This window comes from Pongo abelii, chromosome 16 (assembly GCF_028885655.2).
Source record: "Pongo abelii isolate AG06213 chromosome 16, NHGRI_mPonAbe1-v2.0_pri, whole genome shotgun sequence".
Classification (NCBI taxonomy): Eukaryota; Metazoa; Chordata; class Mammalia; order Primates; family Hominidae; genus Pongo; species Pongo abelii.
Genome location: NC_072001.2, coordinates 22,700,346 through 22,722,228, shown reverse-complemented (window position 1 = coordinate 22,722,228; position 21,883 = coordinate 22,700,346). Strand labels below are relative to the sequence as shown.

Here is a 21,883-nt window from a genome sequence, read left to right as displayed (position 1 = left end):
AACCAGTAACAATAGGAAAAAAATTTTGCCTATTAATAGATCTCAAGTTTCGTGCACTTGCAAGAAACTAATTAAAAGGCAGCCGTGCACAATCTACAAAAACAGCCATAAAAACTGTTACATTTTAAGTTACAGGAAACAAACCTGCTCCTCTAACTCAGCAAGATACAACTGATCTCCCTTTACATACCCTAAAAATAAAAAGCCTTACACAAGAAATTTAAACATGGAAGCAGAAACACACCAAGAAAAAGACATGTCAAACCTCACCTGTATGTCTGTTTTCAACCATCTGGAGTCAAGGCGAGCCTGGGCAGCCAAACAGAAAGATTCAGAGGGCATCTTTTCTCCAGCTTCCTCCCAGGTCTCAGGCCTGCAAGTAAACGTACATGTTGAAGACCTAACGCTTTTTAATAGTTTACAAAGACACTCCCGAACGGTTTAATGCAGAAAAGGAAAAAGAGAGCGAGAGAACAGAAAGGGGGGAGAGAAGAGCTGGGGAGGTGAGTGAAGTGGGGAGAGGGAAAGAGGGAAGAGATGGAGGGAGAGGGAGGTGGGGAAGGGAAATCCTCCTTCCAAGGTAGGCAGGGTGTGCCGAGTTTCTGCACCACGCTGACAAGACCTTGAGAATGGACGGTCACAGGAAGCAAAGTCACAATGTCATCCCCCTGCCCTCAAATCGAAAAGGTACACACACACGACAGGGAGCCCATCGTTTTAACGACAAATGACAGCAGCATGAATCTGCCGCTTTACCCCACAGCAGGGCGCGTGCGTGAAACAAATCACTCAAAAGGATCGCCTGCAGAAAAACCCACAGCCACCACCACTTAAGAGATGGAGAGAGGCCCGAGGCTGCGCCGCGGGCGGTCGGCGCAGGCCGCGGTGCGGCCGCCGCGCCCACGCCCGCCTCCCGTGCTCCGCCGCCCGCCAGCCCCGCGCCCGCACCGCCCCCGCCACCGGCCGCCCAGGTGCCCCAGGCCAGGACCTGAAGCGCAGGGCCCGGCCGCCTCGCCCTGCGGGCGTCCGGACGCAGCCTCCCAGCAGCCGCTTGCTCAGCCGGCGCCTGCGATCCCGGCGTCTCTCGCGGCCCGAGGGGCGGGCCGATGCGGGACAGCCGCCCTCCGCGTACGGCCAATCGCAACGAGGCTGCTCCGCGGGCGCAGCCAATGGGGAAGAGGAGCCCTTCGCTGCTCCTCCCGACTCTCCCGCTTCCAGCAATCCCGCTTATCTTCCTACTTGGAGCGCCCTGGCCGCGGCCAAGGCCAACAGCGGGAGCCGGAAGGCGGGATTTCCGCCGCACGCACGCCCTCACTCCCACGGAGACTGCTTGGCCCGGAGCGCTCTTAATCACGCGGCTGCGGGTGGTCGCGCTCACACAAACTGGAGCTATCCAGGGCGCGGGTGAAGTGGCGAGACCAGCTCCCCTGGGTATGAGAATGGATCTTTGTCTGGTTGGCTGACTCGGGCCTAAGAGCTTCCTTCCTCTGTGTTGAACTGAATGCAGCAGAAGTCTTGAGCAGATTACATGGAGCAGCTGTAGAAGCACGGTGCAGGGAATCAAAGAAGGAAACAGATCTCCAGCGACCACAAAATAAAATTGAAGAAATATAAAACAATATAGGCCGGGCATAGTAGCTCACGTATGTAATTCTCAGCGCTTTGGGAGGCCGAAGCGGAAGGATCCCTCGAAGCCAGGAGTTGGAGGATCCCATGTTGCCAGACTAGGCAACATAGCAAGACTCCATCTCTAAAAAATAAAAATAAAAAAATTTGACAATTACCCAGGTGTGGTGGCACACACCTGTGATCCCAGCTGCTCGGGAGGCTGAGACAGGAGAATCGCCTGAGCCTGGGAGATCAATGCTACAGTGAACTGAGATCGTGCCACTGCACTCCAGCCCAGGCGACACAGTAAGATCCTGCCTCTAAGAAAGAAAACTACCGGCCGGGAGTGGTGGCTCACGCCTGTAATCCCAGCACTTTGGGAGGCCGGAGCAGGTGGATCATTTGAGGTCAGGAGTTCAAAACCAGCCTGGCCAACATGGTGAGACCCCTCCTCTACTGAAAATACAAAGATTAGCGAGGTGTGGTGGCGCGCGCCTGTAATCCCAGCTACTTGGGAGGCTGAGGCAGGAGAATCGCTTGAACCCAGGAGGCAGAGGTTGCAGTGAGCCGAGATTGCACCACTGCACTCCAGCCTGGGGGACAGAGGCTGCGCCACTGCAGCCTTGACTTACCGTGTTCAGGTGGTTCTCCACCTCAGCCTTGCCAGTAGCTGGGACTGCAGGCACATGCAACCACGCCTGGCTAATTTTTGTATTTTTTGTAGACAGGGTTTTGCCATGTTGCCCAGGCTGGTCTCGAACTCCTGGGCTCAAGTGATCCGCCCGCCTCAGTCTCCCAAAATGCTGGAATTACGGGTGTGAGTCACTGAACTCGGCTAATAGTAATGAACTTTGAACAGAAGGAAAGATGTTATTATTTTCTTGGTTATGTTTTATCTATATTTTCTAATTTTTCTAAACATGTAAAGATAAAATTCTAAAAACTCAGTAAAACCTCAGAAAAAAAAAGTTAGAGTATAAATATTTATTTTAGTTAACTTGTACAAATTTGGTTTCTGGAAAAAGAATGGAATCGATTTTCTGAGAAAAAAAATCCACCACTTTGGCCGGGCGTGGTGGTTTACGCCTGTAATCCCAGCACTTTGGGAGTCCAAGGCGGTGGATCACCTGAGGTCAGGAGTTCAAGACCAGCCTGACCAACATGAAGAAACCCGTGTCTCTACTAAAAATACAAAAATTAGCCAGACCTGATGGCACGCACCTGTAATCCCAGCTACTCAGGAGGCTGAGGCTGGAGAATCCCTTGAACCCAGGAGGCAGAGGTTGCAGTGAGCTGAGATTGCACCATAACACTCCAGCCTGGGTGACAAAAGCAAAACTCTGTCTCAAAAAAAGAAAGAAAGAAAGAAAAGCAGACTGGCTGAAAGGATTAAAGAACAAAATATGATCCACCAATGTGCTATCTACAAGATAAACATTTTAAATAGAGAAACAGATTGAAAGTAAAAGGATACAAAGATACAATTAAAATAGTAACCAAAAAAGAGCTGAAGGGGCTGTACTAATATCAAATGTAATACACTTTAAATTAAAGCAGGGCTGGGCATGGTAGCTCACGCCCATAATCCCAGCACTTTGGAAGGTGGAGGCAGAGAGATACTTGAGCCCAGAAGTTCGAGATCAGCCTGAGCAACATGGCATAATCCCATCTCTACAAAAAATACAAAAATTAGGCGGGCATGGTGGTACCCACCTGTGGTCCCAGCTATTTGGGAGGCTGAGGTGGGAGGATCATGTGAGCCAGAGAAATTGAGGCTGCAGTGAGCTAAGATCGGGCCCCTGCACTACACCCTGGGCAACAGAGCGAGACCCCGTCTGAAAATAAAAAAAAAAAACGGGGTTGAGAGACAAAAAAGGACATCCTTTTTTTTATTATTATTATTTTTTGAGATGGAGTTTCACTCTTGTTGCCCAGGCTGGAGTGCAATCGTGCGATCTTGGCTCACTGCAACCTCCGCCTCCCGGGTTCAAGTGATTCTCGTGCCTCACGCTCCCAAGTAGCTGGCATTACATGTGCCTGCCATCACACCCAGCTAATTTTTATATTTTGGTATAGACGGGGTTTCACCATGTTGGCCAGGCTGGTATCGAACTCCTGACCTCAGGTGATCCACCTGCTTTGGCCTCCCAACGTGCTGGGATTACAGACGTGAGCCACCACGCCAGCCGAAACCTTCATTTTAAAAAAGGTCGGGTCAGGCACCATGGCTCATGTCTGTAATCCCAGCACTTTGAGAGGCCAACGCAGGCGGATCACCTTATGTCAGGAGTTCGAGACCAGACGTCAACATGGTGAAACCCCGTCTCTACCAAAAATATAAAAATTAGCTGGATGTGGTGGCATGCACCTGTAATCATAGCTACTCAGGAGGCTGAGGCAGGAGAATTGCTTGAATCTGGGAGGCGGAGGTTGCAGTGAGCCGAGACTGTGCTACCACACTGCAGCCAGAGTGACAAGAGTGAGACGCCATCTCAAAAAATAAATAAAGGCTGGGTGCCAGATGTGGTGCATAGGCCTAGTTTGTTCACTCCTGTACTTAAGATATAAAACTCTAAAGAACAGTGGGAGGAGGGAGCTTCCCTCTAGAGGCACAGGAGCAGGCAAGTTGGTCCCTGAGCAGTGACTTTATAATGACATGTTACACTGTGTTTTTTTGTTTTTGTTTTGTTTTTTGTTTGAGACGGAGTTTCGCTCTTGTTGCCCAGGCTGGAGCACAATGGCATGATCTCAGCTCACAACAACCTCCGCCTCCCAGATCAAGCGATTCTCCTGCCTCAGCCTCCCAAGTAGCTGGGATTTCAGTCATGCAACACCACGCCTGGCTAATTTTGTACTTTTAGTAGGGACGGGGTTTCTCCATGTTGGTCAGGCTGCTCCCGAACTCCTGACCTCAAGTGATCTGCCCGCCTCAGCCTCCCAAAGTGCTGGGATTAGAGGCGTGAGCCACCACACCCGGCCTATTTTTTTTTCTTTTTTAGACAGAGTCTGACTCCGTCACTCAGGCTGCAGTGCAGTAGCGCAATCTTGGTTCACGGTAACTTCTGCCTCCCAGGTTCAAGCGATTCTCCTGCCTCAGCCTCCCAAGTATCTGGGATTACAGGCATGCACCACCACATCTGACTAATTTTTGTATTTTTAGTAGAGATAGGGTTTCACCATGTTGGCCAGGCTGGTCTCAAACTCCTGACCTCAAGTAATCCGCCCGCCTCAGCCTCCCAAAGTGCTGGGATTATAGGCCTGACCCACCGGGCCTGGCCCTGTGTGTTGTTTTATGTACGTTTCTATATGTGTTCTATTTCACAATAAACTAAATATTAAAACAAAGAATAACTGATAGCTATGCACAAAGGTATTTAAATTTCACCCTCACAAATAATTATTTTTTTTTTAAACAGGGTCTCACTCTGTTCCCCAGGCTGGAGTGCAGTGGCACCACCTTGGTTCACTGCAGCCTTGACCTCCCAGGCCCAAGTCGTCCTTCTACCTCAGCCTCCCGAGTAGCTGGGACTACAGGTGCACTCCATCACACCTGCCTAATTTTTGTGTTTTTGGTAAAGATGGGGTTTCACCATGTGGGCCAGGCCGGTCTTGAACTTCTGGGATCAAGGAATCCACCAACTTTGGCTTTCCAAAGTGCTGGTATTACAGGTGTGAGCCACTGTACCCGGCCAAGAATTGTTTCTTCTCTTTACCTAGGTAGAGACCTCTGCAGAAATGCTGGGAGATCTTTGGAGAGGGGAGATTTTTCAAATAAAAAATTTAATACTTGGCCGGGCGTGGTGGCTCACCTGTGTAATCCCACCACTTTGGGAGGCCAAGGCGGATGGGTCACGAAGTCAGGCGATCGAGACCATCCTGGCTAACACGGTGAAACCACATCTCTACTAAAAAAAGTATAAAAAGTTAGCCAGGCATCGTGGCAGGCGCCTGTAGTCCCACCTACTCGGGAGGCTGAGGTAGGAGAATGGGGTGAACCTGGGAGGCAGAGCTTGCAGTGAGCCGACATCAGGCCACTGCACTCCAGCCTGGGTGACACACCAAGACTCCGTCTCAAAAAAAAAAAAAAAAAAAATTTTAATACTTTGGGATGCCAAGGTGGGTGGATCACGAGGTTAGGAGTTCAAGAACTGCCTGGCCAATGTGGTAAAACCGTCTCTACTAAAAATACAAAAATTAGCCGGGCTTGGTGGCAGGTGCCTGTAATCCCAGCTATTCAGGAGGCTGAGGCAGGAGTATCGCTTGAACCTGGGTGGCAGAGGTTGCAGTGAGCTGAGATAGTACCACTGCACTCCAGCCTGGGCAATAAGAGTCAGACTCTCTAAAAAAAAAAAAAATTGATCTGGTTCTAAACCTCATTTTGAATCCACCCATATTGCTCTGAAATACATTCATCTTTTCTGTGGCTAAAACCTTATACCCTAGCCAGTAACTCGTATTGCACTTAAGGAAATCCAATCTTGCTGTGGCCCCTGAACAGGCTGCTGCTTGCCCATCATGGTGCCTCTAGTTTGTGTAAAATGCATACGTTATTTTATAATAAATCATACAAGGCTTTTTTAGTTCTAAAAGGCTATTATTCACTAGTTGCTGTGTGAATCAGTATTTCTGGGTGCATTAGAAATTATTAGAGTTGATGCCCAAGACTCATCTCCACCAGCACAGGAGAGGCATCTGCTTGTTTTATGGTCTGTGACTCTGGGCCTCCTTCTGCTGGGCTCAGTCCTGAGGTGGGTCTGACTCAGCTCAGAGCTGTGCACCCCAGCCGTCCTCCCCAACTTACATGAGTGCTCTTTAGGATGGAGCTGAACAGCGGCTTCTCAAAACCACTTGGCCCCATCACAGGCCCTGAGAACTGATTGGGTCACTCCGGTGGGCTACCCAGCCCTAGCCAAAAAGGGTTCCTCTAGGGAGCCTGGCCCCCACTCATGAGACCTGGAGCCCCAAAGATCCTGACCAGGGGCCTGCCTCCTCCAGAGAGGGGCCACTCACCCCCACCAAGCTCCCTTCACAGAGACCCATCCAACAGAGCTGAGGAAAATCATGCCTCATAAATGAATAAATACATAAATAAGGATGCCGGGGACCTATGGATTTTGTAATTCCTGAAAGAGGGCAGAGTGGCTGGCTCACAGCAAGCGCAGTAGGAGATACTGCTCACTGGCCAGGCTGTGCTCTGTCTCTTTGCAGGGAGCCCTAGGGGACAAGAAAAGCCAGAGGAGACCAGCTTGCCTAGAAGGTACCTCTCCACCCCTTCTCTGGAGTTTCTGGGACATGAAGCCCACCCGAGGGACACGTGCCTCCTTGGGAGTTGTACCAGGCCTCCTTCCTGATCTGGCCATCCAGTGGTTTTCAGTGCCAGAAACAGATGAATAAAATAGGCCCTTTATTGGATGTTCTTCAGGAACATGCACACTTCTTTGGATATTTCCATCAGTTTATCTGTAGTTAAAGTTAAATGCTGTGTTATACCGAGCATTGGTGAAGATGTAGAGCTACAAGAACTGTCAAGCTGGCAGTAGCATAAAGTTGTATAAGCACATTGGAAACCTGTTTGGCAGCTTCTACTAAAGCTATATCTATGCCTACCTTCAGAAATTCCATCCTAAGCATGTACACAAGAGAAATGAGTGTGTATGTCCACAAAAGGACATATAAAAATGCTCATTGCCATTTCTATTCATAAGAGCCCCAAATGAAAACAACCTAAATGTCCATCAACAGGAGAGTGAATAAGTGGTGATACTGTCACATCATGGAATACTACACAGCCAAAAAAGAAAAATGAAGTGGTAGGAACGTTCAATGACATGGGTGAATAGAGGGAGCCAGGTATGAGAGACAGTGCACTGTATCAGCCCACTTAGATGAAGCACAGGAAGGCAGAACTGATGATGATTGGTCAGAAGAGTAGTTTCCTTTGTGGGAAGGTTAGATCAGGAAGGAGCTCTCTGGGGTACTAGAAATCTGCCGTATCTTGGCTGGGTGCAATGGCTCACGCCTGTAATCCCAGCACTTTGGGAGGCCTAGGCGAGAGGGTCACTTGAGCCCAGGAGTTAGAGACCAGCTTGGGCAACATAGTGAGATCCCATCTCTACAAAAAATTAAAAATTAGCATGGCATGCTGGTGTGCACCTGTAGTCTCAGCTACTCAGGAGGCTGAGGCAGGAGGATTGCTTGAGCTCAAGAGTTTGAGGCTGCAATGAGCTATGATTGTGCCACTGCACCGCAGCCTGTCACTTCAGTGACTAAGCCAGACCAGTCACAAAAAAAAAAAAAAAAGAAAGAAAGGAAAGGAAGAAAGAAAGGAAAAGAAAAGAAATGGCTGAGTGCACTGTTTCACATCTGTAATCCCAGCACTTTGGGAGGCCAAGGCAGCTGGATCACTTGAGGCTGGGAGTTTGAGACCAGCCTGGACAACATGGCAAAACCAAAAACACAAAAATTAGCCAGGCATGTTGGTACATGCATGTAATCCCAGCTACTCAGGAGGCTGAGGCATGAAAAATCCCTTGAACTCGGCAGGCGGAGGTTGCAGTGAGCCAAGATCGCATCACTGCACTCCAGCCTCTGTGACAGAGTAAGCCTCTGTCTCAAAAAGGAAAAAAAAAAAAAGAAATCTGCTATATCTTCACCTAGGTGAGGCTATCACATACATTGATATATATTGGAATATGTGTGTGTGTGTGTCTCAGTGTATATACCAAAATGCACATTAACAAAGATTCTGGCCAGGCACTGTGGCTCATGCCTCTAATCCAAGCTCCTTGAGAGGCTGAGATGGGTGGACCACTAGGTCAGGAGTTCGAGAATAGCCTGGCCAATATGATGAAAGACCTCTCTGCTAAAAACACAAAAATTAGCCAGGCATGGTGGTGCGCTCCTGAAATCCCAGCTACTCAGGAGGCTGAGGCATAGGAATCGCTTGAACCAGGCAGGCTGGGGTGGCAGTGAGCCAAGATCGGGCCACTGCACTCCAGCCTGGGTGACAGAGTAAGACTCTATCTCAAAAAAAAAAAAAAAAAAGTATATATATATATATATATATATATATTCCATTAGTAAACGTAGAATTACTGAATTATAAAAATCAGCATTTTGGCTGGACGCCATGGCTCACACCTATAATCCTAGGATGACACTTTGGGAGGCTGAGGAGGGCAGATCTCGAGGGCAGATCTCAAGGTCAGGAGATCGAGGCCATCTTGGCCAACATGGTGAAACCCTGTCTCCACTCAAAATACTAAAATTAGCTGGGTGGGGTGGTGCGTGCCTTTAATCCCAGCTACTCGGGAGGCTGAGACAGGAGAATCAATTGAACCCGGGAGGCAGAGGTTGCAGTGAGCCAAGATCACGCCACTGCACTCCAGCCTGCCAACAGAGTGAGACTCCATCTCAAAAAAAAAAAAAAAAAATCACCATTTTGTGGTATTTAATTAATTTATTGAGGCAAAGATGGCAATGGATGAAAATACCGTATTAGATGAGAGGATGATGGGGGATGTTTGCAGTGAAGGAGTCAGTTTCTCACCACCTGAATTATTTGAACTTAGCACCACTAAACGTGGAGCAATCAGGTACACAGCGCCTCCAGACCTGATGCAATAGAAATTACTGACACCATCTAGTTTTTTTTCTTTTTTGAGACAGAGTCTCGCTGTGTCACTGAGGCTGGAGTGCAGTGGCATGTTATCGGCTCACTGCAATCTCAACCTCCCTGGTATAAGTGCCTCAGGCTTCTGAGCAGCTGGGATTAGAGGAATCTGCCATCACACTCAGCTAATTTTTGTATTTTTAGTAGAAACGGGGTTTCACCATGTTGGCCAGGCTGGTCTCCAACTCCTGACCTCTAGTGATCTGCCTGCCTCAGCCTCCCAAAGTGCTGGGATTACAGGGGCGAGCCACCGTGCCAAGCCTATTTCATGTTTTAAATATTAAAAAGTAGAACCTGGCCGGATGTGGTGGCTCACACCTGTAGTCCTAGCACTTTGGGAGGCTGAAGTGGGAGGATAGCTTGAGCCCGGGAGTTCAAGACCAGCCTGGGCAACAGAGTAAGACTCCCTAGCAGGGAAAAAAAAAAAAATTAGAAATTTTGTCTAGGATGCTGTTCAGAAGAATTAGAATAGCAGGTCTGAGACTACTGTCCTCAGAGAGGGCTGCTTGCAAAGCTGGCATCTGGGAACTTGGGTTTAGAGAGGTGTGTCACCATTCCCTACCTAATAAAAGTGGCTCACTGTGCCTAAACTGTTTGTACACACAACACAGTTTATGTTGCTTTCCTTTATTTTATTTATTTATTTATTCATCGAGACAGAGTCTCCTTCTGTCACCCAGGCTGGAGTGCAGTGGCATCAACTCAGCTCACAACAACCTCTGCATCCCAGGTTCAAGCGAATCTCCTGCCTCAGCCTCCTGAGTAGCTGAGATTACAGGCATACACCAACACACACAGCTAATTTTTGTATTTTTAGTAGAGATGGGTTTTCACCATGTTGGCTAGGCTGATGTCAAACTCCTGACCTCAAGTGATCCACCCACCTTGGCCTCCCAAAGTGCTGGGATTACAGTCGTGAAGCACTGCGCCTGGCTGCCGCTTTCGTTTGGAATGCTGCTGTTCTTTAGAGTGAGACAAGGGTGAACACTGGTGAACACTGTCTGGGGCGGCCTGGTGGACAAGAAGGCATTGGCCCAGGCCCTGAAGGAGGGTCAGATCCGCGGCGAGGCCCTGGTCGTGCATGAGTCAGAACCCTTTAGCTTTAGCCAGGGCCCCCGAAGTTTGCACCCAATCTCTTCTGCACCCCCCAAGCTGCGTGGTACAGCGAGCAGGCATCCACCGAGATGCCAGAGGAGGTGGCGCAGGAGATCCGCAGAGCCGTATCCCAGACAGGCTGAAGAACTGTGTCAACAAAGACCATCTGACGGCCGCCACCCACTGTGCCAGCGTGGACCCTGCCATCGTGCACCCTGAGCTCAACGAGGCCACCTACAGGTACCCTCAGGGCGTGGTGGGAGTGGCTCCCACTGACATTCCAGCTGCTGTGAAAGGTATCCTGCACATCGCCGTGTCCCTATCCCACAGCCTGCCCCCTGTGGCCCACCCGCCCCACAGGGGCCCCTTCTCCTGGCCAAACCGTCAAGCCCCAGGCAGATAGAGAGCACGCCAGTGACCAGTTGTAGCCCCGGAGGATCTCTCCAGCCCGGGCGCCTGGGCGGAGGGCCCGGAAACCCTCGGACCAGAGTGTGTGGAGGAGGCGCCTGTGTGGCAGCCCTGGCACTGCAGAGACTGTCCGGGCTGTCAGGAGGTGGGAGGGGGCAGCGCTGGGCCTCGTGTCGGTTGTCGTCGTCAGTCTTATGGGCGCTCTGCCCTGTGTCCTTCGCCTTCCTCATTAAGCAGAAGTCAGTAGTTATTCTCCCACGAACATTCTTGTCTGTGTACAGTTTTTAGAACATTACAAAGATCTGTTTGCTTAGCTGTCAACAAAAAGAAAACCTGAAGGAGCATTCGGAAGTCAATTTGAGGGTTTTTTTTTTTTTTATGTTGGAACATGCCCCGGAATGAGGCAGTTGGCAAACTTCTCAGGACAATGAATCCTTCCCGTTTTTTTTTTTTTTTTATGCCACAGAGTGCATTGTTTTTTCTACCTGCTTGTCTTATTTTCAGAATAATTTAGAAAAACAAAACAAAGGCTGTTTTTCCTAATTTTGGCATGAACCCCCCCTTGTTCCAAATGAAGACAGCATCACGAAGCAGCTCCAAGACGAAAAGCTTGGGCGCTGCCCAGCTTGCCCACTGCCCATCGACTTCTGTCCTGGGGACACAGAGGGTGGCAGCATCCCTGCTTGCACCAGTGCCATCCTGCTGATGTGGTAGGCTAGCAAGATTTTGGTTAAAATCATGTTTGTGATTGTAACCATCTGTATGAATTATTTTAAAGAAATAAAAATCAGAGAAAAACAAACAAAAAAAAGAGACAGACAGTGAGGCTACTAAGCAGGGTGGCCTCAGGCAGTGGCCTCACAGAACTGCCTGTAGACCTCTTAAGAGCGACTTGGCCACTGCAAGACAGGACACAGTCAGCTGGGTGGGCCAGGCCCAGGACAAGTTGAGGCTGAGACAATGGAACTTGCACCAGAGATCCAGAACCCTTGAAGGAGTGGACATCTCAGCCAACACCAGCATCCAGGGCTGAGTAGGCACAAGAGAAGACCCCACACAGTGTGGTCAGAGTGAGCTGGAGGACCTGAACTCAGGCCCCAATGCCGCTCCACCTCTGCCAACCACACTCTGGTCTAGATCCATATTGAGCTCTTGGGCCGCAAGGTGTTACTATTTCACAGAGTAGACAGACAAAAGCAGTCCACTGTTGGCTGGGCACGGTGGCTTATGCCTGTAATCCCAGCACTTTGGTAGGCCGAGGCAGGCAGATCACCTGAGGTCAGGAGGTCAAGACTAGCCTGTCCAATATGGTGAAATCCTGGCCCTCTAAAGATACAAAAATTAGCTGGGTGTGGTGGTGGGTGCCTGTAATCCCAGGTACTCAGGAGGCTGAGGTGGGAGAATCACTTGAACCCGGGTGGAAGTTGCAGTGAGCCAAGAAGGCGCCACTGCACTCCAGCCTAGGCCACAAGAGCGAGACTCCGTCTCAAAACAAAAAACAGCAACAACAAAAATTCCACTGTCAAGACAGCAGCATGACCACATGCTACATCTCTTTCTTCTATAGAACATCATTAGACATACTAAAATCAAAACAAAAAAAAATGTATTTTGAGACAGAGTTTCGTTCTGTTGCCCAGGCTGGAGTGCAATGGCACGATCTTGGCTCACTGCAACCTCCACCTCACAGGTTCAAGCGATTCTCCTGTCTCAGTCGGCCGAGTAGCTGGGATTACAAAAAATACGTATATTTTAAAGCAGAATAACAAATTCATAACTAAGCATGGAGTGAAAGAGGGGACCCCCAGGGACTTGAAATGGTAATGTTTTTCTTTAAAAAAAAAAAACAAAGAAAGTGTGCAAAATGGATGTCTTCCTGTCACTTCGCACAGCCTACTGTCATAGCGCCCTAGCCCCAGACCCCAAACTCACTGTCCTGCTCGGGGACCCCCAGAACACACTGAACATTGAGGACACACCAAGTACTCTCCTATCCTCATCTCATTCCTGCAGTAAATGGCTAAAAGAATAACTCAGAAGAGAAGCCAAAAAGAAAATGCACACGGGGAACAGGAGAGGCGAGCAGAGGCCACAGCCTGGAGGCCTGGGCTGATACGCTGCGAAGACATGTCTCTGGGGGCTGCCTGCGGAGAGCAGTCTGCCATTCAAAACACACCTAGACAAGCCTCTCCTAGCAGACAAGGGCAGAACCAGAAATTAACACATGTGGGGGAAGTTATACACCACAAATAGACAGTAAAATCCGTGGAAGAACCAAGGGAATGGTGAAGCAGAATGTCAGGAAAGGACTTTATAATGCACAGACCTTAGAGAAATAGAGAAGCAACTGAGACAAGAATCAATTTGAATCCTTGGAAATAAAAAATGTCATGACTGAAATTAACAATTTAGCAATTACTGAACTGACACCTGAACAGAACTTGTAAAGCGTTGTGTGTGTATGCCTGTATACACATGCTCACACACACATACAGAATGAAACTTCAGAATATCAAGGACAAAGAAAAAGAGAAAAAAAGTGCCAGGGAGAAAAGATGATGAATGATGCATATAACAATGAAAATCAGGCCAGGCTCAGTGGCTTCTGCCAGCACTTTGGGAGGCCGAGGCAGGTCGACTGCTTGAGCTTAGGAGTTCAAGACCAGCCTTGGCAACATAGCGAGACTTTGTCTATACTAAAAATAAAAAAATTAGTCTGGGCGTGGTGGCTCATGCCTGTAATCCCAGCACTTCGGGAGTCCAAGGCGGGGAGATTACGAGGTCAGGAGGCTAACACGGTGAAACACTATCTCTACTAAAAATACAAAAAAAAAAAAAAAATTAGCTAGGCAGTGTGGTGAGCACCTGTAGTCCCACCTACACAGGAGGCTGAGGCAGGAGAATGGCATGAACCCAGGAGGTGGAGCTTGCAGTGAGCCGAGATGGTGTCACTGCACTCCAGCCTGGGTGACAGAGCAAGACTCCATCTCAAAAAATACATAAAAATAAAATTAAAAAAATTAGCCAAATATGGTGGTTTGCACATGTAGCCCCAGGCTGAGGTGGGACAATCGCTTGAGCTCAGGAGTTTGAGGCTGTAGTGAGCTATGATCATGCCACTGTACTCCAGCCTAGGCAACAGAGTGAGACCTTGTTTCAAAAAAGACCCCAAAACCAAACAACAAAATAAAATCACAAAAATGAAAATATATCAGATTTCTTTTCATTTCTTAGATGTATTCTGCATATGAAAGACACACATTAAAATTGCAGGTCCAGGCCAGGCGTGGGGGCTCACGCCTGTAATCCCAGCACTTTGGGAGGCTGAGGGAGGTGGATCACCTGATGTCAGGAGTGGGAGACTACCCTGGCCAACATGGTGAAACCTCGTCTCCACTAAAAATATGAAAATTAGCTGGGCATGGTGGTGGGAGCTTGTAATCCCAGCTACTCAGGTGGCTAAGGCAGGAGAATTGCTTGAACCCGGGAAGCAGAGGTTGCAGTGAGCCAAGATTGCACCACTGAACTCCAGCCTGGGCGACAGAGTGAGACTGTCTCAATAATAAATAAATAAATAAACAAACAAACAAATAAATAAATAAAATGCAGGTCCAGGTAGCACTCCCAGTGGTCCCACACATCTGTCCCTTGTTTCAACAGTGTTAGGACAGACCTGAGCCCTCCCTCTCTTCCAGCCTCTCCTAACCTCCAATCTCCTCTCCAGTTACAACCTCCAGGACCATCTTCTCAGCCATCTCCTGCCTCCAGGACCAGCCAACCCCATTGTTGTTAGAAATAAGGTTAGCTCCTTATTGCAGAACAACCACGACCTCCCAGATTCGTCAGAATGATTCCACCAAGAAGGAAACTGTGGTCAGCTGCCTGGTCCATGTGTATCGGTGGGTCTCCAGAACTTACAGTTCCCTGGGCTTCTATTTCAACCACAATGAGTGGCTCTGGAGGGCTTTGGCTGCTTCTTCCATGAGTTGGTTCAATAGAAGCACAAGGGCACAGTGTGTCTCTTGGAAGTGCAAAACCAGCTGCACCATCTTCCAACGTGCACAGAAGCCATCTCTAGATGAGTGGGGAAAACCATGGATGCCATCAAAGCCACCATCGCCTGGAGAAGAATCTGAATCAGGCCCTTATGGATCTGCATGCCCTGGGTTCTGCCCACACAGACCTTCATCTCTGTGACTTTCAGGACAGCCATTTCCTAAATGGGAAGATGAAACTCTTCAAGATGACGGGCAACCACTGCAGTTACCTTTGCTGGCCAGCCAGCCCCCAGGCCCGCCTGCACCAGTCTCCTCTTTTCCAAAAGCCTACCCGCAAGCACAACCAGGGCCTCCAGAGCCCAGCAGTCTTTGAGGGGCTCCTCTGCACCTCCTGGTATCAAGGCTTCTGCCTGACCCTCTCCCTCCAGCCAGTAGGCAGCTTTTTAACCACCCTCCAGCCTTCTCCCAAGCCTTGGACCAAAGGGGAAGAAAGTTTTTAAAGCAAAAAAAAAAACAAAAAAAAAACCAAAAACAAAGAAAAATAGGATATGGAAAAATTGACAGTAATACAACAGAGAGCTCAGAAATAAATCCAAACATATCTGGTCAACTGACTTTTGACAAGGGCATCAAGAGGACACAATGGAGAAAGAATAGTCACTTCTTGGCTGGGTGCAGTGGCTCATGCCTGCAATCCCAGCAGTTTGGGGGGCCGAGGCAGGTGGATCACCTGAGGTCAGGAGTTTGAGACCAGCCTGGCTGACAAGGTAATTACGTTTTTTATTTCCAAGAATTCAAATGGATTCTTGTCTCAGTTCATAATTTCTCTAAGGTCTACACATTATAAAGTCCTTTCCTGACATTCTGCTATTGCCATTCCCTTGGTTCTTCCATGGATTGTACTCTCTTTTTGTGGTGTATAATTTCCCACGTGTTAATTTCTGGTTCTGCGCTTGTCTGCTATGTTAATGTTGAAGCAAGGATGATAATAGAACCTCCCTAAAACTGATCCTGTCCTTGTCCAGGAGCTGAACCCACTTTTGTAAGATGAATGAAAGGCCACAAGATTAGGATTTGGGGTGGGGATCCTGAATTCTGTGAAAATACAGGCATAGTTTCTGTAATCCCTTACTGCTCAGGAGTCATGTGGCCAGAGGTCACAAGATTTGTGTCTTCCCCAATGACTCCTGTAGATAACATCACTCTTGTCTAAGATTGGCCTTTTGGGATGTTTTTCAGACTCACTCCACCTGGACTCAACCTGTGGCCTCATCCAGACATGGACTCAGTGCATGAGGACCATTTCCACACCCATGATTGCATCCCCAACCACTTGGGATACCATCATTCATTCTTTTGCACGTGGAAATCCAGTTTTCCCAATACCATTGTAATTCCCCGGTGGGTTCTTCCTGCTTGCTGCACAGACAAAACCAGTTCACTGAGGCCATGTTATTGCAGTAAGGAGTTCAATTAACTCAATGCCAGCCACATGGAAGGACTGGAGTTATCACTGAAATCCACCTCCCCAAAGGCTGAGGTTAGGGTGTTTCAAGGCAAGTTTTGTGGGCAGGGAGGGGACTCAGGAATGGGTGCTCTTTAATGGTTAGGGCTTCTCTAAGTGTGTTCTGAATGGCAGACTGCACCCCGCAGGCAGCACCCAGAGACATCTCTTTGCAGCGTATCAGCCCAGGCCTCCAGACTGTGGCCTCTGCTCGCCTCTCCTGTTCCACATGTGGATTTTATTTTTGTTTTTGGCTTCACTTCTGATTTATTCATTTAGCCATTTACTGCAGGAGCGAGGTGAGGATAGGAGAGTACTTGGGGTGCCCTCAATGGCCAGTGTGGTCTGGGGTCCCCGAGCAGGACAGTGAGTTTGGGGTCTGGGGCTCAGGCGCTATGGCAGTAGGCTGTGCGAAGTGACAGGAAGACATCCACTGCACATATTTTCTTTGGTTTTAAAGAAAGACGTTACCATTTCATGTTATATTTGTTTTATGAGACAGAGTTTCATTCTGTCACCCAGGCTGGAGAGCAATGGTGCCATCTCAGCTCACTGCAACCTCCACATCCCAGGTTCAACCGATTCTCCTGCCTCAGTCTCCCGAGTAGTTGGGATTACAAAAAAAAGTACATTTTAAAGCAGAGTAACAAATTGATAACTAAGCATGGAGTGGAAAGAGGGGACCCCCAAGGACTGGAAATGGCAACAATAGACTATGAACCAAATTTCTCCCATGGTTGATTTGGCCTATGCCCAGGAATGAGCAAAGACAGCAGGCCTGTGAGACTGGAAGCAAGATGGAGTCAGCCATGCTAGACTTCTCTCACCGTCGTCATCTTTGCAAAGCTGGTCTCACCATTTATTGAAGTGAATTTTTTTTTTTCTTTTTTTGAGACAAAGTCTTGCTCTGTTGCCTAGGCTGGAGAACAATGGTGCGATCTCAGCTCACTACAACTTCTGCATCCCAGGTTCAAGAAATTCTCCTGCCTCAGCCTCACTATGCCTGGCTAATTTTTGTATTTTTAGTAGAAACGGGGTTTCACCATCTTGGGACTCACAACACACATCAGCCCATCTCCTCTCCTTCTTGGCAGGGATGGTCACGATCCACATTTCCCAGTGAAAGAAACCAAAACTCCATTATAGGGTTTCACCATATTGGCCAGGCTGGTCTCAAACGCCTGACCGCAAGTGATCCAAGCGCCTCGGCCTCCCAGAGTGCTGGGATTACAAGTGTGAGCCACTGCACCCAGCCAATTAGGAGGAAATATCCAACATTTAGCCAGGTGCAGTGGCTCACTCCTTAATCCCAGCACTTTCAGAAGCTGAAGTGGGAGGATCACTTGAGCCCAGGAGTTTGAGTCCAGGCCGGCCAACATAGTGAGACCCTGTCTCAACAAAACATTTAAAAATTAGCCAGGCATGGTGGTGTGCGCCTGTAGTCACAGCTACTTGGGAGGCTGAGATGGGAGAGTGTTTCAGCCCAGAAGGTCAAGTAAGCTGTGATTGTGCCACTGTACTCCAGTCTGCATAACAGAGCAAGACCCTGTCTCAAAAAAAAAAACCCAAAATATATAAATAATTGATACAACTCAAAACAAATAACCCAATTTTTTAAATGTTTTAAAAAAAGAACTTGAATAGACCTTTCCTTAAAGAAGATATAAAAATAGCAAGTGGGTATCTGAAAGGTGTTCTGCATTATAGATCATTAGGGAAATGCAAATCAAACCCACTGAGATACCCCCTCACACCCCTTATGACCATTATCAAAAAGTCAAAAGATAAATATTGGCAAGAGTGTGGAGAAATGGGAACTTTTGCATACTATGGATGAGAATACAGATTGATACAGCCATTCTGGAAAAGTGTATGAAGATTTCTAGAGAAATTAAAAATAGAACCACCATATGACTCAGCAATCCCTCTTCTGGGCATACACTCAAAGGAAATGAAATCATTACTTTGTAAAGATATCTGTATTCTCATGTTCATTGCAGCCTTAATCACAATAGCCAAGATATGGAAACAATCTAAGTGTCCATCAATGGATAAATGGATAAACAGACTGTGGCACACTTACACAATGGAATATTATTCAGCCCTAAAACAAACAAGGTCTTGCCATTTGCCGCAAGATGGATGAGGCTGGAGGACGTCATGCTTAGTGAAATAAAGCATACACAGAAAATCAAATATTGCATAAACCCATTTATATGTGGGATGTAAAAATGTAAATAAATAAATCTACAGAGATAGAGAGTAAAATATTGTCTACCAGGAGAGGTAGGAGAGGGGAGAAATTGGGGACATGGAGGCCAAAGGATACAAAGTAGCAGGTATGAAGGATGAACAAGCCTAGGGATGTATGACATGAGGACTGCAGGGAACAAAATTGTTCTGTATGTGAAATTCATGCTCAATGAGTAGATTTCAACTGCTCTTGCCACAAAAGCAATAAGGAAATGGGGAACTATGTGAAATGATTGGTGTGTTAATTTCTTTCAGTATAGGAATCTTTTACAATCTATATATAACCTTTAACATCATGTTGTAAGCCTTAACTATACACAAGAAAATTTATTTTTAAAAAAGAAAAATTGACAGTCAAAGACTGACAAAGCAAAGACTAAGTAAATAAAAACAGGGGTAACTGTATTTATATCTGTTAAACAAAACAAAACAAAACAAAAAATGAGCCACCCACTGAGGCAAGTGCCTGCATCAATAGAGCTTTGTGGAGGCACAATTTGACAACACCCCCAGAAAAAACACAAGCCACAGAAACTACTGTAACCATGCTTTCCAAAGAGGGTTTTGGGAACTCAGCATGTAAAGGGAGAAAGCAGGCAGGAGAGAAGAAAGGGAGGGGGAGCAGGCAGTGAAGGGGTGGTTACATTCTTAGGAAGCTCTAATTAGTGCTCAGTAAATCTTCTTTTACAAAGATAAGGTAAACATTTGAAAAGAGGGAGGAAAGAGTCAATTATGCAGCCATCTCAGGGTAGCCTGAAGAGTGACTGATCTCATTTTCTTGTTCTGTACCTGGGAAGATAAGCCTATAATCAACATTGTCAGTGTCAGATTGAATAGAACTCAGTTTTACGTCTTAAACTGAGGTTGCAGAGCCAGGGTTACAACTGGCATATGCTTATTTTATAGGGGGACATGGATCCTGAAATATTTAGGGGCTAGCAAGGAATGTCCCTGTGAACAGTTTGTAAGGGGGGCCATATGGAGAGGTACGTGGCCTTTGTGGTAGTGGGGACCTGGCTTATGTCTAATGCCATCACACAGGATTGTGAAATGGCAGCTATCTCTTTGGGGAGAAAGAATGGCAGTGTTGCATGACTAAGATCCCAAACTTGTCTCCCTTAGCATAACAGGTTTGGCAGTTCCAAGACTTTATTTTCTTTTACATATTAAAAAAACTCTAATGAAAGAGCTATGTGAGAGATATAAAGAGGGTATTTCCAATGAAAAAAGGGTGCAACCAGCAGGGAGAAAAAGGAATTCTAAATGTGTTTATGCTTGGTAACTTAACCTTAAAACACACAGAACAAAGCTTAACAAACGAAAAAAAGAAATAAGTTGACGATCATTGTGGGAAACTTTAATATCTGTGTCTCAGCCACTGAAAAATAAACAAACATCAGTAAGGAAATAGAATCATTAAAGGATGCATTTAACACGCTCGATCTAATTGAGAGACGTGGTACACTACACTCAACATGCAGAATACATATCCTTTTCAAGTGGAGAAGCAATATTTATAAAAATTAGCCATATTTTTGATCATTGAGAAGACACAAATTCCAAAGAGTTTTAGTTATACAAATATTTAATCAGAGTGGAACTATAAGTTTGGAAATTAAGCAAAACATTTTCAGTATGGTAAAGGGATGAATAAAATCAAAGTTTGCTTTTCTGAAACACTAATAAAATTGATGGCCCCCAGCGAGACTGATTAAGAAAACAGACAAAAGGCAGAAACTCTAACTGCAGACCTTATAAATATTTAAAAAGATAAATGAATAATAGAACAACTTTGAAATTTTATATAAAATGAACAAATTGATTCGGCAAACACAGGTTACCAAAATGAATATTCAAATATATGTAATTGAACCTGTAATTAAACACCTTATAAAGAAAACTACAGTCTCACATGGCTTAATAAGTGAATTCTTTCCAAATGCTTAAGGAAGAAATAGCACACATCTTACATCAACTCTGTCAGAAATAGGAGAAGAAACATTTCTCAAATTGTCTAAACAGCATAGCTTTAATACTATGTATTAAAACCTCACAAGTCTGGGCGCAGTGGCTCATGCCTGTAATCCCAGCACTTTGGGAGGCCGAGGAGGGTGGATCACGAGGTCAGGAGATTGAGACCATCCTGGCTAACAGGGTGAAACCCCGTCTCTACTAAAAAATACAATAAATTAGCCAGGCGTGGTGGTGGGCGTCTATAGTCCCAGCTGCTCAGGAGGCTGAAGCAGGAGAATGGTGTGAACCCGGAAGGCGGAGCTTGCAATGAGCCAAGATCATGCCACTGCATTCCGGCCTGGACAACAGGACGAGACTCCATGGCCAAAAAAAAAAAAAAAAAAAAAAAAAACAGAAGAAAAACTTAGACTCCACTTTCTCTTGTGAGCGTTAAGTACAAAATTACCAAATGAAATATGAGCAAGCCCATCTCAACCACACATAATATGGTATTAATCACATATCACAACAAAGTTGATTTAATTCCAGAAGTGCAATGTTAAACATTCAAAAGCCAATCACTGTTAAGTTACCTTATCAACATAAAAAGATAAGAAAAAACATTGCTCAATCAAGAAAGAAAAAAGCAGTTGATAAAATTCAGTACCTATTCATAAATCTTAAAACCTGTCAACAGAGAGGAAGCAATATGTGAGCTAAACACTCCCCAAGCTGAAAATAGTGACATAACTTATTTGCAGCCAAAAGATGAAAATTGCAGGCCGGGCACGGTGGCTCACGCCTCTAATCCCAGCACTTTGGGAGGCAGAGGTGGGCAAATCACAAGTTCTGGAGGAGTTCAAAACCAGCCTGGCCAACATGGTGAAACCCTGTCTCTACTAAAAATAAAAAAAAATGAGCCGGGCGTGGTAGCACATGCCTGTATTCCCAGCTATTAGGGAGGCTGAGGCAGAAGAATCGCTTGAACAGTGGAGGCGGATGTTGTGACAGTGAGCCGAGATTGTGCCACTGCACTCCAGCCTGGCAACAGAGCAAGACTGTGTTTCAAAAAAAAAAAAAAGAATGAAAATTGAATTGCAGTATAATCTTAAAATTTTTGAGAAATCTACATTTTTCAGCTAAAAAGAGACAGACTCAGCCTTTTGACCTTTCTTCTATCCCTCCTTGGAAGGCAATCCAAGGCCTGGAAAAACAGCAGCCACATTGTAACCAAAAGAATAAAAACATGGCTAAGAAAGTATCAGGAAACTGAAAAGAACCCTGGACTGCCTTCCTCTGCACGTTGTAAGTGACAAAAATGAAATCTATATTTCTTTAAGTCACTGAATCAGATTTATTCTTTCTGCGGCTACAAGTAGCCCTAAATGATGT

General features: G+C 46.6%; 1 protein-coding gene, 1 long non-coding RNA gene and 1 pseudogene across 4 annotated transcripts in view; 1 reads left to right on the top strand and 2 right to left on the bottom strand.

Moving 5' to 3' along the window:
• Positions 1-1,098, bottom strand: part of LOC134760248 (histone-lysine N-methyltransferase, H3 lysine-36 specific-like) — a 37,307-nt gene extending 36,209 nt beyond the window's left edge. Inside the window, exons 1-2 of the mRNA XM_063716520.1 lie at positions 989-1,098; positions 271-373 (exon numbers count right to left, since the gene is read on the bottom strand). Of these exons, the coding sequence (XP_063572590.1) occupies positions 271-292 (22 nt within the window). The 5' untranslated portion in view covers positions 293-373; positions 989-1,098. The remainder of the gene's footprint in view (positions 1-270; positions 374-988) is intronic.
• An 8-nt stretch (positions 1,099-1,106) lies between these two features.
• LOC129050014 (C-terminal-binding protein 1-like) lies at positions 1,107-10,960 on the top strand (annotated as a pseudogene).
• An 8,913-nt stretch (positions 10,961-19,873) lies between these two features.
• Positions 19,874-21,883, bottom strand: part of LOC129050385 (uncharacterized) — a 47,920-nt gene continuing 45,910 nt past the window's right edge. For all 3 annotated transcript variants that reach the window (XR_008513965.1, XR_008513963.1, XR_010137370.1), the window contains one exon: positions 19,874-20,867. This is a non-coding gene — a long non-coding RNA (uncharacterized LOC129050385). The remainder of the gene's footprint in view (positions 20,868-21,883) is intronic.